We start from the raw sequence: 15,937 nt of genomic DNA on the forward strand, positions 1-15,937 counted from the left end.
AGGAGGCAAAGTCAAGTGACAGTGAACATGTTAGTAAAGAAAAAAAAAAGGTTAGCACAGAAGACATAATATTATGTAAAATTTCATAAGCCCATCATAGCATTTATAGTTGTTTGAAAACACTATTCACATTCAGCCATGGTTTATATAGGACCAACTCCTGTTTCTTCCAGTGCCTTTTTGAATACCAGAAATTAATTTTGTCTCTTAAGTCTAGTCAAGTGTTAATGGCCTGGATTTAGATTATTTTCCCTATATGTTTTTGTAAGAAATGAGCTAAAAAAGTGTAGGTAGTTATTTAAAAGTTGTATAAGAATTCAGCCCTCATGCTTAAAACATTTTGTGGTCTGATACTCAATTAAAATATAGTATATAAAATGTTGGTTCCATTCAGTTCACTGGCAATAGTCCTATTGATATTTTTTTTTTGCACTGAGGATCTCATTCAGGTTATGCAAATAATTATTCCATCTGTGTAATGAACATAAACTGCAAGATCCTAAAGTCCTTGGTGCACTCATACCAAACTTCATGACTCAGCCAAGTAATGAGAATCTCCCCTGTGCTCTAAAATTAGACTGCTTCCTGGTGGGGCAAGCAGGAGGGGCAGGATGACTTGGTATCAACCATGGCATCCTTTTTTGTAGCTTATTAAATATACAATAGCTCTTTATCTACTGATTGCCTCTCCCCCTGCTTACAGTTGTAATTTTTTTTTATTCTGGAACTGTTAACAAGGTGGAGATAAACACTTGTGGTTAATTGTTGGTCTACAGTAAGGGTTGTTTGGAAGTTAAGACAAGATGAAGAACATGGAGATGTTTGTCCTTTTTCCTTCACTACAGTTATTCACTGTAATTTGGAGCAAGTCAATTAATCTCTGCCTATTTTTCTTGTCTTTAAAATGAAGGTGGTCACTTGCCCATGAGTATTGAGGCTAAATTAATTGTATTAAAATACTTTGAGATCAGTTTCTGTGAGAGATTTCCATAGTGTGTCACCTTATTATATACATGCCCATATTTATCTTTCATTTTGTTTTATATTCCATTTAGTAAAATCATAGTTAGTTTTGTGTGTTAAGAATTACCAGTCCTCTGGGAGCAAGGTATAACACAAGTGTAAAAGTAGTAACTCTTGCTTTTGTGATTACATAACTCTACCACTGAACAGATCAGCCTAGTTGGGATACAGAAAAATTGATTTAATAGATGTGACTAACAAAGAGTATATGTTTGCTTTTTGATATTTTCAGTGTTCATAAGACAACAAAAGCCCATATAAGTTATTTAGTACAATATAAATCATGGCAACATGCTCCTTTAAAAATAGTTTTCATAAACTGTGGCAGCAGTAGATCTCCTTAAAGATATCTAAAAACCAGTGTTGGCTAAAAAAGGGCTTATACCTTTCTATCCTATCGTCTCTTTTAAAAGTGATTCCTTTTGTTACCTAGCTTCTTTACCTGCAGTTATTTATTCATTTCCTGAGTTAACTTTTAGTTTACTAATTCTCAATTCAGTAGTTTCACCTCTAAGAGTTAGAAATTGAGGCCTCAATGCTAGATTGGGGAGTAATAGTACACATTCCTGAGCCTATATAGCAGTTTCATTCAACCAATAGGCCTTTGTCAGTCTTATAATAGATCCTGACACACAATAAAGATCCCAACGTACAATCTAGCTTTAATTTGCACTTAATGAACAAGTCAGAAAATATATTTAATGAGCATTACTAATGCAACAGTTCTATAATATTTAGCACTGTGCAGCTGCATCTCCATACCCCAAGAGAAAGCAAGTATGTGAATTACTGCTGAGAAAAGGAGCCAACGTCAATGAAAAGACAAAAGAGTGAGTGTTCTTATGAATGCTTTTAAGTGATTAGAAGGAATTTTGTAGAATACAACTTAATTGCAAAAATTTGTTTTTAAAAGCTTCTTGACACCTCTCCACGTGGCATCAGAAAAAGCTCATAATGATGTAGTAGAAGTGGTTGTAAAGCATGAAGCGAAGGTATGAGATACTAATTATTTTTCTTTGTTTGCTGAGATTATGCTAAAACACATAGGTAATGTTGAACTTGACTGAAGCCTGTGAATTTTATACAGTTACTTCTTAAAATACACATATTTGTATATATATATAAAACAGACACTTATATAGCATTATCTGTATAGGTTTCGTGATTTTACTTTCCATTATGTGGAATACAGGGTAGTTTATACTCATTACTGATACTGTCATTAACAGTGCATGAAAAAAGTATTTAGTTCTTTATTATGTAGTAGGAGTATTGAATCTGTTCTAGAAGAATGCACTGGAGAGGAGGAGACAGTGAGTGAAAATAACATGCAAGGGGTCTGGATCTTAAATGAAGAGAGAAAATGAAGAGAGCTGGAAATGGTTTTGCAAAAATTAAGATGAAGTCAATATACTGCAAAAATTATATAACGGGGTTGTCAAATTATGGTCCACAGATCAGAGCTGCCCTCCTCCACCCCACCCCACACCCCTCCCCTGCAGCTTGGAGAATGGGCAGTGAGTTGCAGCCAGGGCAACAGAAGAGACATCACCAGGGTACTGCTACTTGCCTAATTTGGTTTATTCACTCTGCTGCAGCAAGGAAGGGAGCAGGGTCCTACTGCACACCTTTTCCCATCTATTCTCTCTACAGGAGAATATGGAGATTAGCAGCCCATGGCAGGTACTAGGTCACAAGCAACAGCCTGCCAAACCTGCTGTAACATGTAATTTGGTCAGGTTTGGGGGTTTTTTTGCATAGGAGAAGAATGGAAATAGGTCCGTTGTATCATACTTCAGTCACAGAAGGTGGCGGAAGTAAGAGTTGGGGCTCTGGCTTGTCAGGGAGACTAACTTTTTAATATGACCTCCAATAATAACAGATCTATAATTTTCCATGTGTAGAATCTAATTATTGTGGGGGCTGCCTTTAATTTGAAGCCTTTGGGTAGATCCAGTATGTTACTGAAATTCAGTAACCTCCTTGTAAGGTTAAGAAAAATATTTGGAACATCTCTGTATATCAGTAGAGAATTTTAACAACTTCCTTTTTATGCTTTCTAAGTTACATTTCAGTAGTTCAACATCCCTCTAACATCACTGGATTTTTAGTAATCATTTTTTCTTCTGAAGCTGCAGGTACTTTTCAAAAGCTATCAGTAGCTTAAGGTTGAATGTCAAAGAGAGATTCTGCATATTCTTCTAGTTTAAATTCTGTGTTGAGGAGAGAGCTGCTTTTTTAATTCTGAACATAACTTCCCCTGCAGTACAAGACCAGTGGCTCTTTTTAATGAAAAAGTTATCTTAAGCTTCTGTAAGTTACCCTTATCCTCATCACTCAACTCCCCAAACTTATTCTTCCCTAGCACCTTATATAGACTATGCTGTTCTGTCTCGCAACAGGGATGATAGTAGGGACATCAGGCAGTGGGTTGATCAAGTAGTGAGTGGGCACTCTGTCTCATGGTGGACTGCATAGTCATTCAGGGCTTTGTCCCTTTTGGCTCTTTAAGCTGGCAGGTCTACTTTGGCTGATTTATGAAGTGAACAGAAAACAGGCTTCCATTGCATAATGTAAGTGGAAGTAGAGGTCTGGGCTGCTTCCCATCAGAAGCTGATGAAACAAATGGATCACCAGGCAGTTGATAGTACCTAAAATTCTTCACTGCACTCAGCACCTTGATCATACTTCTCATCCTTTTATGCTTTTGGAGTTGTAGAAGGGAAGACTGTCATCAGTGTTCCTCCTGCAATAGTGCTGTGACAGTGACTGGCACAGCTACAGCGTAGCAGCTAGCTGTGTCCCAAACTCAGTGAGAACTAAAACTAAGTAAAGTTGGTAATTTGGAGAGTTGGAATAAATTTTGTCAGGATTGATTTCTGCCATTGATTCCTTTCCACTATTTTCTTACCACTATCTGTAGGTCCAAACTAAAGATTTTGGGAAATGTTTAGAAAAATCATTCTCTGCACCATATCTCAACTTGACAGATTTCATTTTATGGAATGATTCCCCGCCCTTCACCTATCAACATACACCAGTTGTTACTAGCTGTTGTTACAGCAGATGTAGAGGCCCAACTGTATCACTTTTACCATTAGTGGCTAAATTACATTTTCATGCTTTACAGAGTATTTTTGCATGGAAACAGGGATCAAATTTGCTTTTTTAATAAAAACCAAGATACTCTTTAAGGGCCTGAAGGTCAGCTCTGTTGACAGCATGTTTGGTCTAAAATTCCATGTGATCATTTGTGAATATAAGGCCTTTTTGGTGGACTTAATTCCTGTCAAAAGACATTCTTAAGGTTCTCTGTTCTCTTTAGGTTAATGCATTGGATAATCTTGGTCAGACTTCTCTACATCGAGCTGCACATTGTGGCCATCTTCAGACATGCAGATTGTTGTTGAGCTCTGGATGTGATCCATCCATTGTGTCGCTGCAGGGTTTCACAGCTTTGCAAATGGGGAATGAGAGTGTGCAGCAACTACTACAAGGTACTACTGTACTTTTGTTTAAAATAGTGTAATGTTTTGTTTCACTTGCATCAGTAGGCAGTAAGGGATAGCACTGAGATGAATTATAGAGGCAGTTTGTATGCTTGGCTTACCTGCAAAAGGAAAATGGCAGGATTTTATGTAAGTCTAGTAGAGTTCGTTCTTACAGCCAGAGTTGCATGTAATGTGCTGCTGCCGCCATTTGCTGTGGTTGATGCCGGCCCTTGTATTATCCCACAGTAGTCAGCTTCCGGGATTGTATTACAGTAATTGGCAGTTTATTCTAACATAGTGGGGTCTGCCACCTAGAGTCAAGTTGAAGAAACACTGAGGAGAAACCTGTTGTAAAGTGAAGGTAAATAGTGGCCACTTTTGATTTACTTTTGTGACCACAGGTTAAGAGGGTATACACAGTTCTCAGATTTTTCACTGAATAAAAACCTGAATAGTAATAAGCTCAATAAATAAGCATCCGGATCACTAAAATTCTCAAACTGAACATGTCATTGACTGGTTCTACAGTATTTCGTAATAGCGGAAATAACAATGCTGAAAGCAAACGTAATATTGCTTTGGAAACCTGTAAGTACCAGGTTACAACGACCAGCTACAGTTCGAGTTATATGTGAGGTAAATTGACTGGTATATTTTGAGATGTGTTAAAGGGCAGTTCCTGAAATACTATTTAGTCTGATTTTAAGTGCTTATTCTTGCTGAAGAAGTTTTTAAATTAGAGACAAGTAACCTTCATTTCTTTTATAGAAGGCATCCCATTAGGTAATTCGGATGCAGATCGACAATTACTAGAAGCTGCAAAGGCTGGAGATGTAGACACTGTAAAAGTAAGGTTACAACTGTATTTTGTGCTATCTGCACAAGGGCATATCTTGTCAAACCATGACAATATTTTCTAAAACAGAAAAAAGCTTTCCTGTGTAAGTACCATAGAACCATAATTTTTACCTGATTCCCTCATGGTATGCAAAAGTTTCATCTAATAAAAAAAACAATTTGATGTGGGCCAATTCTGAAGTCTTCAGTTCTTAATTGGAAAAAACTTAATATTGTCCGTAGGTGTGGATTAAAAGAGAGAAAAGGAATTGTTTTAATTCTTTGCTCTTGGAGTTGCAGAATCCCCCTAATGAAAGTTATGGCAATTAATCCTGACTTTATCCTGAATGTCAGGGGAAATTATATCTATGTGTTATTTAGGGATGCTAAATTTTCTATTTTTGGGGGGGAAGTGTTTTTTTTTAAAGAATACGCAGAATAACTAGTATTTGCATGTTTGAATGTCAGCTATATGTATAGTGATATATGTTTTGGTTCTTGGCCTCCACAGAAGTTATGTACGGTTCAGAGTGTGAACTGCAGGGACATTGAGGGGCGTCAGTCCACACCGCTGCACTTTGCAGCAGGATATAATAGGGTGTCTGTAGTTGAGTATCTTCTTCAGCATGGAGCTGATGTTCATGCAAAAGATAAAGGGTGAGTACGCATTTTATATTTATTTGGCAGATGTGGTTGATTTTTTTGTGTTAGTTGTAAACCTTTGAGTTCTGCTAGTTGGTTCATATTCTGTATACAGTAAAAGCTGTGTTAACCGGCACTTTATTAGCCAGAAAACTCTATTAACCGGCATCCAAGCGACACAGCACCAGTGAAATCAGAAGTACCACTTCCAGGGGACTTCCTGTTTTGCCGCCGTGAGCTGAGGTTTTTTTGCCACTTTTTTTGGCCCACAGCAGCCCAGGGCAAAGCAGCCTGTGCAGGAAAAAGCAGCCTGTGCGGACCCCCACTCCCAGTCCCCCAGCACACTGACACCGGGGAGTGCACCAGATGGTGCACATTTGATTACCCGAAATATTTGATTAATCAGCATTCCCCATTCCCAGGGGATGCCAGATAACAGAGCATCTACTGTACTTATATTCATAGATGCTAGGGTTGGAAGGGACCTCAACAGATCATCAAGTCCGACCCCCTGCCCTGGGCAGGAAAGAGTGCTGGGGTCAGATGACCCCAGACAAATGCCTATTCAGCCTCTCTTAAAGACCTCCAAGGTAGAAGCCTGTTCCAAATTCTGGCCACCCTAATTGTGAACAAATTCTTTCTAATGTCCAGCCTAAATCTTTTCTCTGTCAGTTTGTGACCATTCTTCCTTGTTACTGCAAGAGGCACCCTGGTGAACAGAGGATCTCCGGTTCCTTGCTGCACCCCCCCAGTGAATTTGTAGGCAGCCACAAGATCACCTCTCAGCGTTCTTTTTGAGGGCTGAAGAGATCCAGGTCCCTTAATTTCTCCTCATAGAGCTTGGCCTGAAAACCCTTAACGATACAAATGGCCCTTCTCTGGACTCTCTCGAGGTTATCCACATCCTTCTTAAAGTACGGTGCCCAAAACTGGATGCAATACTCCAACTGCAGTCTGACCAATGCTGCATAGAGGGGATGTATCACCTCCTTGGCAGTATTTGTCATGCATCTGCTAATACATGATAAAGTGTGGTTAGCTTTGCTGATGATTTCGTCACACTGATGACTCATGTTCATCCTGGAGTCCTCTGTGACTCCAAGATTCCTTTCCACTTCTGTGCTGCTGAGAGGCTCACTTCCCAGCCAGTAAGTACGCTGGATATTTTTATGCCCTAGATGCAGTATTCTGCATTTGTCCTCGTTGAACTGCATCCTATTGTGTTCTGCCCACTTTTCCAACCTGTCCATGTCCGCCTGCAATTGTTCCCTGCCCTCCGGTGTGTTCACTTCTCCCCACATTTTAGTATCATCTGCAAACTTGGACCGAGTACACTTCATGCCCACATCCACGTCACTGACGAAGACATTGAAGAGTACAGGTCCAAGGACCGAGCCCTGAAGGACCCCACTGCCCACATCCTTCCAGGTTGATATCAACCCATCTACCACAACTCTCTGGATGTGACCCCCAAACCAAGTTGCCACCCACCAGACAGTCTAATCTTCAGGCATTTCCTATTTCTTTGGAATATCTGTGTAATACCACAGGAAAATATTGTTTTGTAGTATTTTTAGGACCTGAAAATATAGCTAGCATATAGTTTGTAAGAAGTGAATCATGTAATTCTGGCAAGTCAAAAAAAACATTTTTCTCATTTCTCACACTTTTCACATCTAAAGAGTATGTATGTTAGCTGTTGGCATTAGTACATTATTGTTTTTGTTAATGCTGTCAGTTTAATTGACAAGAGAAATAGCGAGCAGCTTTTCCTAAAGGTTTAAAAATAAGTATTTATTCCTGAGGAAGATGTGTGTGAAATGCAATAAATACCTTAATCTTACAGTAGCACTAGCTATATAGATAGCTGCTTTTCATTTTTATCTGTTTCTTTTCAGAAGTTCAGGAGATCTGTAATTATGTTCAGCAATAGAGTAGAATATTTATGGTAGTATGTGTCATTCCTAAGAACGAGGTTTGTTTTATATCGAATATTGAAAATGCAAATTAGAGTTTCTTTTGATACAAAATGTAAAACCTAAACGTAACATGTATTAAGAAATGTTTGCTTAAATCATGTTTTTTAGTGGACTTGTCCCATTGCACAATGCTTGCTCCTATGGTCACTATGAAGTAGCAGAACTCCTTGTTAAACATGGTGCAGTTGTAAACGTAGCTGATTTGTGGAAGTTCACTCCCTTACATGAAGCTGCAGCAAAAGGGAAATATGAGATCTGCAAACTTCTATTACAGGTACTTTGCATGTTAAGGAGAAGGAGGTTAACAATAGAATTTACATTATTTAAACATTTAATTTTAATAATTTTGGCAGGGCTCCTTTAAGAACCTACATTTTATTTTGAGGGCTCCAACTGATAATTATTAAACAGGTAAATTTTAAAAATGAAATACAGCTAAAAGGAACATTGTTTTTCCTTTAAACACTGTGTTGAGTCTTTTGGACTCTTGGATATATTATAGCTTTTCTATACACAGGTTGAACATGAATTGAAATAAATTGAGTGAGATGTGTAAGAACAAGGAAGTCTTACTTTGCTTATATATGCTTTGAAAAAGTTGTGAAAAATGAGATGAATACACAGCACCCTCCAGATTTTTTTTTATGTTCACAGCATGGGGCTGACCCAACGAAGAAAAACAGAGATGGAAATACTCCTTTGGATCTTGTTAAAGATGGTGATACAGATATTCAGGACCTGCTTAGAGGAGATGCAGCTTTGCTAGATGCTGCCAAGAAAGGGTGTTTGGCCCGAGTAAAAAAGCTGTGTTCACCTGACAACGTGAATTGTCGTGATACCCAAGGACGACACTCAACACCACTACATTTGGCAGGTTAGAGCTTTTAACTTCCAAATATGCAGCTGATTTTATCAGGTTCATTAAAAAAAAATGTTGTATTGTAACTGTGTTGACTGGTGAGTCTTACTAGAATGAGCACCATCATGCATTGTTGTTAGTGGAACTGAGATTCTGTGCTCCCATCACTTAAATCAGTCACTATTTCTCTACATTATGATAAGGAGCATATTTAGGCTGTTCTTTCCAAAGGGCACCAGCACTTCTATTAGTCAAATGAGTAAAGCCCAATTTTCCCTTAGTGAAGTTAGCTTCTGTGATCTTAGGAGGCAGAGAAGAGCTTCTGTTGCCCAACCTTATGCTCAGACACAGGAACTGTTGTTATCTTTTCAGTGTTCCAGACCCTAGATTTTACATGGGAGAGGGGACAGACAGGTAAATCCCACTGACAGTCACAATTTCAAACTTTCTGACTGCCCAAAACCTACCACAGGTTTCCATTCCAGAGGATTTAAGGAATGAAGAGAAAAGGACTTAAGTGAGGTGATTTTGCATGTGGTTGAGACATCTAATGCTTAAATATTTTTTAAGGCAATTAAAACGCCTAGTAAGAAGTTAATAGACAATCTTTGCTTTGCCCATTAAATTACCATATTTACTGAATGTCACAGGCCAGCAGGGCACTGTGAGTGTATCAGTTTGGTGGCAGGCTGGCTGGGTGCTGCAACTGTATCAGCTACTGGGCTGTTTGGTTCAGGATCGAGGAGGCAGAGCTGGGAGTGAAGCAAAGACAAGTTTCACTTTTAACAGTAAAGACAAATTTTACTTATAGCAGCAAAATAGCAACAAAAATATGTTTAAACAGCAAAATATGGTTTACACATATAACAGTTAATAAAAAGGTTAAGCTAATAAACAGACAATGTAGGAATAAAAGTTAAAAATTTGCACTAATAATAAAAACAGACAGACAAATTGACAAAGAGTTCCCATTTGGTTAGCAATTTATCGATAGTCCCTTAGCACCAGGTACACATCAAGTTGATCCAGCAAAGTCGGATGCTGTTGGAGGGAGCACTGGGGAAGGTCCTTCAGTCAGGATCTGGTCCTTGCTCACACTGGGAGTCTGGAGTCCAGCCTTGGAACAGCAATGAACATTCTGTTCTGTCCTTCCTGCTGGTCACCTGACGTGCATGTTCTGTTATATCCTGTCCTGTGCTAATCGGTTGGCTTTAGAGCCACTCACAATCTTGCCCTACAGCTGTTTACCCTATGGGGTTAAAAGGTGTTAGAAATTATTATAATAGGTTACTGCCTAAACTTGGGTTTACCCAATAAGCAAATCACACCACATCACTTTGGGGTCTGAGATTAGCATTTTTCCCCACCTAAGTGCAACCCGCTTGGAATTTTTGAAATGTGTTAATTATACCTTGTGGTCAGGTTTGTTAATTCTACTGACCTTTAAGCAAAAATTGTTAGATTAGCTAAATTTGCAGTTTTGTTTTCTAGTTCTGCTTCTTGGGGCCCATGTTAGTCTTACAATTGGTACAGACAGTTAATTTTTACATTACAGTTATGCTTCTCACTGAGAGGATATGTCTGTGGGAAACAATCTTGCAAGCTTTGCCTTACGTAATGTTAACTATATGCCATTACCAGATGCTTTCAAGAGGGAAATCTTTTTTTTTTGCTGTAAGTTGCTCATTAACACCTTTGTTTCTGACCATCACAACTGAATCAAAGATGAGTTTGAATTTAAGATGCCTGTGCTCCCCCATAATTAGATTTTTTATGTGGAAGATTATGTTCATGTCCGTCTGTCTCCCCCACCTCCCTCTCCCCCATTTCAGTGAGGGAACAGGCAGCTTGACAGGCATCCCTTGAGCCCCCCTGCCTGCCCCATGAACCCAGCTACTTGTTCTCCCTGCTGCAGCTCTTGCCCCAGCCCCAGCCAGGTAGCAGCGGCGGCTCCCACCCCTGGCTGGGTCTAAACCGGAGTTTCCAGTTCCAAACTGGAGCCCGAGCTAGAGTCAGCAATTCCCTACTACTCTGTGGTTTTCCCTGGACACCCTGTTCCTCCCCCGTACCACATGATCTCCTCTGTGTTCCCTCCTCCGTGTTGCCATGGGCCACCTTGACCTGCACTGGCCAAACAGCAGCAGCAATATTAGCAGCTTGAGCCCTAGCCATGGAAAAGCTTTATACTCAGAATCAGAAGTCTATAAGTGCAGGCTGTTCACGCCATGATTTTCAAAGACGTTGTTTTTTTCCTTATGTTTTAGTTATTTATATATTAAAATCATGTGATAGATTGGCATAATACTCATTTAACCCATAACTAAATGTCTTCAACTAGCATTGAGAATAGTCCAAGAATTCTGTGAACAAAGTGGAATTGGCCACTTTTTTGGTGAGCTTGCTATCCCAATATGGTTAAAAACAACCAAGTGAACTTGGTATAACTATGACACTGGTTTCTCTGAGGACTTCTATATTCTCTCTTCCTTTATTACGTGTTAGCTGGTTACAACAATTTGGAGGTTGCAGAGTACCTGTTACAACATGGAGCTGATGTGAATGCACAGGATAAAGGAGGTCTGATACCTTTACATAATGCAGCATCTTATGGGGTAAGTGCCTTTTATCCTTTTACCTTCTTGGAAAAAAATTAAAGCTTTAAAAACAGGAATGAGATGCTGCTTTTATTCATGTGAATGATGTGGTTTGTTTGAGTATCTGTTTATATAAAAACCTAAGTTTTTTTTTTAATCTCATTTGTAATTAAAACTTATAACTTGATCACACACTTAGCCAACTGCAAATGTGGGGACTTTAAATTTGTGAAAACATTGTTGGAATGTATTGTGCTTGAAAGGGTCATTCAGAAACTTGTAAAATCAAGCAGTTCTGGAGACATCTTGTAAATTTGTTTTTCCTGTATGCATGCTGCTAGAATATCACCGGTGAGGTTTTTAACTTCTGTGACTGATCTTTGTAAGATTTCAGCTATATGTGAACCCAAAACATAAAATGGGACCCTTCTGTATTTGGAACCAGCCTGGAATCAAAATAGTTTAAATCCATTTAGAGCCAGGGATCTGAATTAAAGTACCCCCACCTCAAAGAAGTTCAAATTTGGAGTTATGATTTGGTCCCATCTCTGTGTTTACAGAAGAAAATGCCTTAATTGTACATTGGTACGTTAGGACTAAGCTCTTCTGTTTTGTGAGAGTTTACTTTTTCATATTACAATTCAGATCAGTTCTAGGAAAATCAGATGAAAAGTTACACAAAGGTGTGTATAATAATTCTGAGGGATACAAGATATTAAATTAGCATTCCAGAACGTAACAGGATATTTTATTTTCCAGCATGTAGATGTAGCAGCTTTACTTATAAAGTATAATGCCTGTGTGAATGCTACAGACAAATGGGCTTTCACACCTTTGCATGAAGCAGCCCAGAAAGGAAGGACACAACTTTGTGCCTTGTTATTGGCACATGGGGCTGATCCTACTCTGAAAAACCAAGAAGGACAAACACCTTTAGACCTGGTCACTGTAAGTGATGGGATCTTCGGGGAGATCTGTGGTTAGCTGCTGTTAATGGCTGCTCAGCTTTTTTCCTGGCACCAAATTTTAAAAAGTGAGCTTCTGTGCAATTTGTGAACACTTTGGATTCTCTAGTGTTTATACAGGCTTGGTTCCAAAGGCCTAATACACTTTCATTTATCTACTTTTTCTGTTCTGTAGCTTAAGACTGCTATAAAACTCTTGTAATTGCATAATGAAGAAAGAAAATCAATGGTTAATTTTGTTCCAGAATTTAGACTTAGTACTTCTACATCTTGCTTATAATAGTTATTTTGCCTGACACTTAGACCACGAAAATTGCTTTAGCAGTAAAATTTAAACAAATTTTATAAGTTATAATATCCTTCCCATTTTATAATACTAGACGTGACTGTTTAAGATGTTATTCTAATGCAATCAAATGCTGAACCTTAAGTAAATGAGTAATAAGTTTTGTTGTCTTGTGTGTGTAACCGTATGCAAGTTTTTAGAAATAGCAAAAAAGGATTAAATCTTGGTGCATGGTAGACTTTTGTTTAGAGCTTTTTAAAGTAGAAAAATATTTCTATAAAAACTCAGTTGCAAATTAGTTGAAATGTGATACTTAGCATTAGCTTTTTTTCTAGGAAAATCTTTGAATAGAAAGTTTTTCTTCATTTTAATGAACTGTCTTTTGATATTTAGGCAGACGATGTTAGCGCACTGTTGACAGCAGCCATGCCTCTTTCTGCATTGCCATCTTGTTACAAACCTCAGGTTATAAATGTATCTCAAACTACGGGACCCACGGCTGAACCCTTGTCTTCCGTTCCATCCAGCCCATCCAACTTGTCAGCTGCTAGTAGCCTTGACAACTTGTCTGGTAGCTTTTCTGAACTCCCATCTGTTGTTGCTACAAATGGTGCAGAAGGGGCTACAATGTTAGAAAAAAAAGAAGGTGAGTTGTTCTAAGATATGAATTATTGCCTCTTAAATTGTTTAAGGTATTCCGTGGAAATGGGCTTCATTCATTCATCATTCATTGAGAAGATTTTCAGTGTTTTTATATAATTTGAGTGGGTTTTCTAGGTATTCCTTAATTGTCAACAGAATTTCTAGTTCTGTTTTATATCCCCATTCGTTCTGTGTTTTTTCCAAGTTTAATGTGATGAGTGAGGTCTAAAAGTTCCATGTTTTTGGAGACCTTTAAAATGTCTTCAATTCCATACGCACACACCCCTCCCCCCCTTTGCAACCTTCTTACTGGTAAATAAGAATTTTTTTTTTGCTAGAAATCAAGTTTATCAATACTTTTATTAGTATAGACTTTTTGTAAACAATTAATTTCTGGATTCTAAACAATTGCTTTTAAATTAGCAGTCTTGAGAAGGTTGCTTATGTAGCTTTTGTTCACTATATAGAAATACAGTATTGGTTGCTGAAGAGTTGCCTTTTTATTTTTTAAAGAGCCTAGCACATTCTGGTTGGGTTTCACGAGAAACAATAATTGTCACATTAGGAATTTGACTATTTATTTTTAATGTTCACAAGTTGGTTTGCTTGTTCACTTTTTAAGAATTCTTGTATTTCCCCTTATTGCAACAGTATAATTCGTAGCATTGTAGAAAGTACAGTTATGAATGTAACTTATAAGCTGTTATGTTCAGTTCCAGGTGTAGATTTTAGTATAAATCAATTTGTGAGGAATCTTGGACTTGAACATCTGATTGACATATTTGAAAGAGAGCAGGTAAGTAGTATTTCTGTGCACCACTTTGCAGCCTAAAAAGGAGGAATGACAGGACTCTGCTAGGGATTATAGCATTAAGGCTGTCGTACTTACTGGGTCAGGCCAAAAATTCATCTAGCCCTGTCTGCTGTCACTGACAGTGATCAAATGCCTTATTGCAGTGGTTCTCAACCATTTTCAATTCAAGACAGCCCCTCCATAGCTTTTGTGTATTGGGCAGCACCCAGTTAAAAAAACTAATGTATATATTACAGTGCTTACCTTCTTGTAGAGGGGCTGGTCATTGTGGGGCAGGGAATTGGCCAGGCAGGGACAAGCCTGAGACTCCACTTTTTTTTCCTCTGATTTGTTTCCTCGCACCTTGGGGCAGCCTTCAGAGGATCTTGCAACACCCCAGAGTACCCCATCACCCTGGCTTAGAATCACTGCTTTACAGCAGTGGGGCCAACCTTTTGGCAGGTGTCACAAATTAGGCCATGTGCCCTCACCAAGTACCACTCTGACCCCTTGCCCTGCCTGATCGATCACACTGCTTCCAGCTCCTTGCCTAATCTGCTGCTCTGCATTCAGCTATTCCCTGATCTGTCATGTGCCCCACACACAAGTTGTCCATCCACTTATGGCACATGTGCTGCAGATTGTCCACCCCTACTTTAGAGGAAGACTATAAGAACATAACACACAAAGCAATCCATTCCCTTTACCCTTCCAAGTTACCATCAGTCAAAGGTTTAGGAGTGTCCTAAGCCTGACTTTTTTTTTTATTAGTCCCTGATGGACCTATCCTTCATAAATTTGTCTAATCTCTTTTTGAATCCAGTTAAGCTATTGGTCTCAGCCTCCACAATTGCCTGTGACAGTGAGTTCCACAAGTTAATTACACATTTGCTTTTTTATACACAAGTAAAAAAAGTACTTCCTCTTGTTTGTTTGAAACCTCCTCTCTGATAATTTCACCAAGCTCCCCCTAGGTTTTGTTTTATGAGACTTAGCACTTGTTTTCAATTCAATTTTTCTGCATCATTTGTGATTTCTGTAAACCTCTACTATATCCTGCCTCAGTCTTTAGTCCAAGCTAAAATGTCTTAGTTCTTTCATTGTCTTCTTGCATGGAAGCCATTTCATACAATTATCTTTGTTACATTACTCTGTAGTAGGAGTGGAGTGCTGCTGTAACTGTGATAGCCCACGAAATATGTGAGAAGCAAGGTTTTTTGTTTTGTTTTTTGGTACTCAAAAATTTGTCTAACGTGTTTTCCAACTGGATAGTTGGTTCAGTAAAAGATGCCACCAAAAAACACCTTGTTTCTGGTCTTTCTGTGAACTTTTCTAGGTCTATATCCTTTTGAGATGGAGCGATCAGAACCACATTTACCTGAATCCAAGACAACTTCAAAGTTAAGACAACCCCCAAATAATTAGATTCTACACATGGACAGTTTATAAAATTTGTTGTTATTTTCCATGAATAGAATCTTAACTATTTGGGGGGTGGAGGTCATTTTAATTTTTTCCTCCATCCCCTCCACTGCTACAACAGGGAAAGCAATAGCTTGCAGGAATGAGGGCATTTGCCTGAATCCTATCCTGTGCCCCCACCCACCCCACCATCTGCACCCCCTGCTGCCTGCCTGTCCTGCAGCTCCTGGTCCTGTGCCCCTCATCCCTTGCAGCCTCACCCCCCACAGCCACTTACCATCCGTCATAGTTCTGGTCCCATTCTGATCTGGGATGCAGACCATGTGGTAGCTCAGGCTCCAGCCACACCATACACTAGAGTTTGCAGCAGCAGGAGCTCCGGCCCTGGGTTGCCAGAGCTGCCT

The 15,937-nt window shown here is 38.9% G+C and overlaps 1 protein-coding gene across 1 annotated transcript in view; it reads left to right on the forward strand.

Moving 5' to 3' along the window:
* TNKS2 (tankyrase 2) overlaps positions 1-15,937 on the forward strand; it is a gene marked incomplete at its 5' end in the record, with an annotated part of 74,888 nt that overhangs the window by 34,821 nt on the left and 24,130 nt on the right. Inside the window, 11 exons of the mRNA XM_019502601.1 lie at positions 1,762-1,853; positions 1,937-2,015; positions 4,349-4,520; positions 5,283-5,362; positions 5,863-6,008; positions 8,081-8,246; positions 8,627-8,846; positions 11,334-11,443; positions 12,185-12,373; positions 13,070-13,322; positions 14,032-14,114. Coding sequence (XP_019358146.1) covers positions 1,762-1,853; positions 1,937-2,015; positions 4,349-4,520; positions 5,283-5,362; positions 5,863-6,008; positions 8,081-8,246; positions 8,627-8,846; positions 11,334-11,443; positions 12,185-12,373; positions 13,070-13,322; positions 14,032-14,114 — 1,590 coding nt within the window. The remainder of the gene's footprint in view (positions 1-1,761; positions 1,854-1,936; positions 2,016-4,348; positions 4,521-5,282; positions 5,363-5,862; positions 6,009-8,080; positions 8,247-8,626; positions 8,847-11,333; positions 11,444-12,184; positions 12,374-13,069; positions 13,323-14,031; positions 14,115-15,937) is intronic.

This window comes from Gavialis gangeticus, unplaced genomic scaffold, assembly GCF_001723915.1.
Source record: "Gavialis gangeticus isolate Ggan-Ray unplaced genomic scaffold, GavGan_comp1, whole genome shotgun sequence".
NCBI lineage: Eukaryota > Metazoa > Chordata > Crocodylia > Gavialidae > Gavialis > Gavialis gangeticus.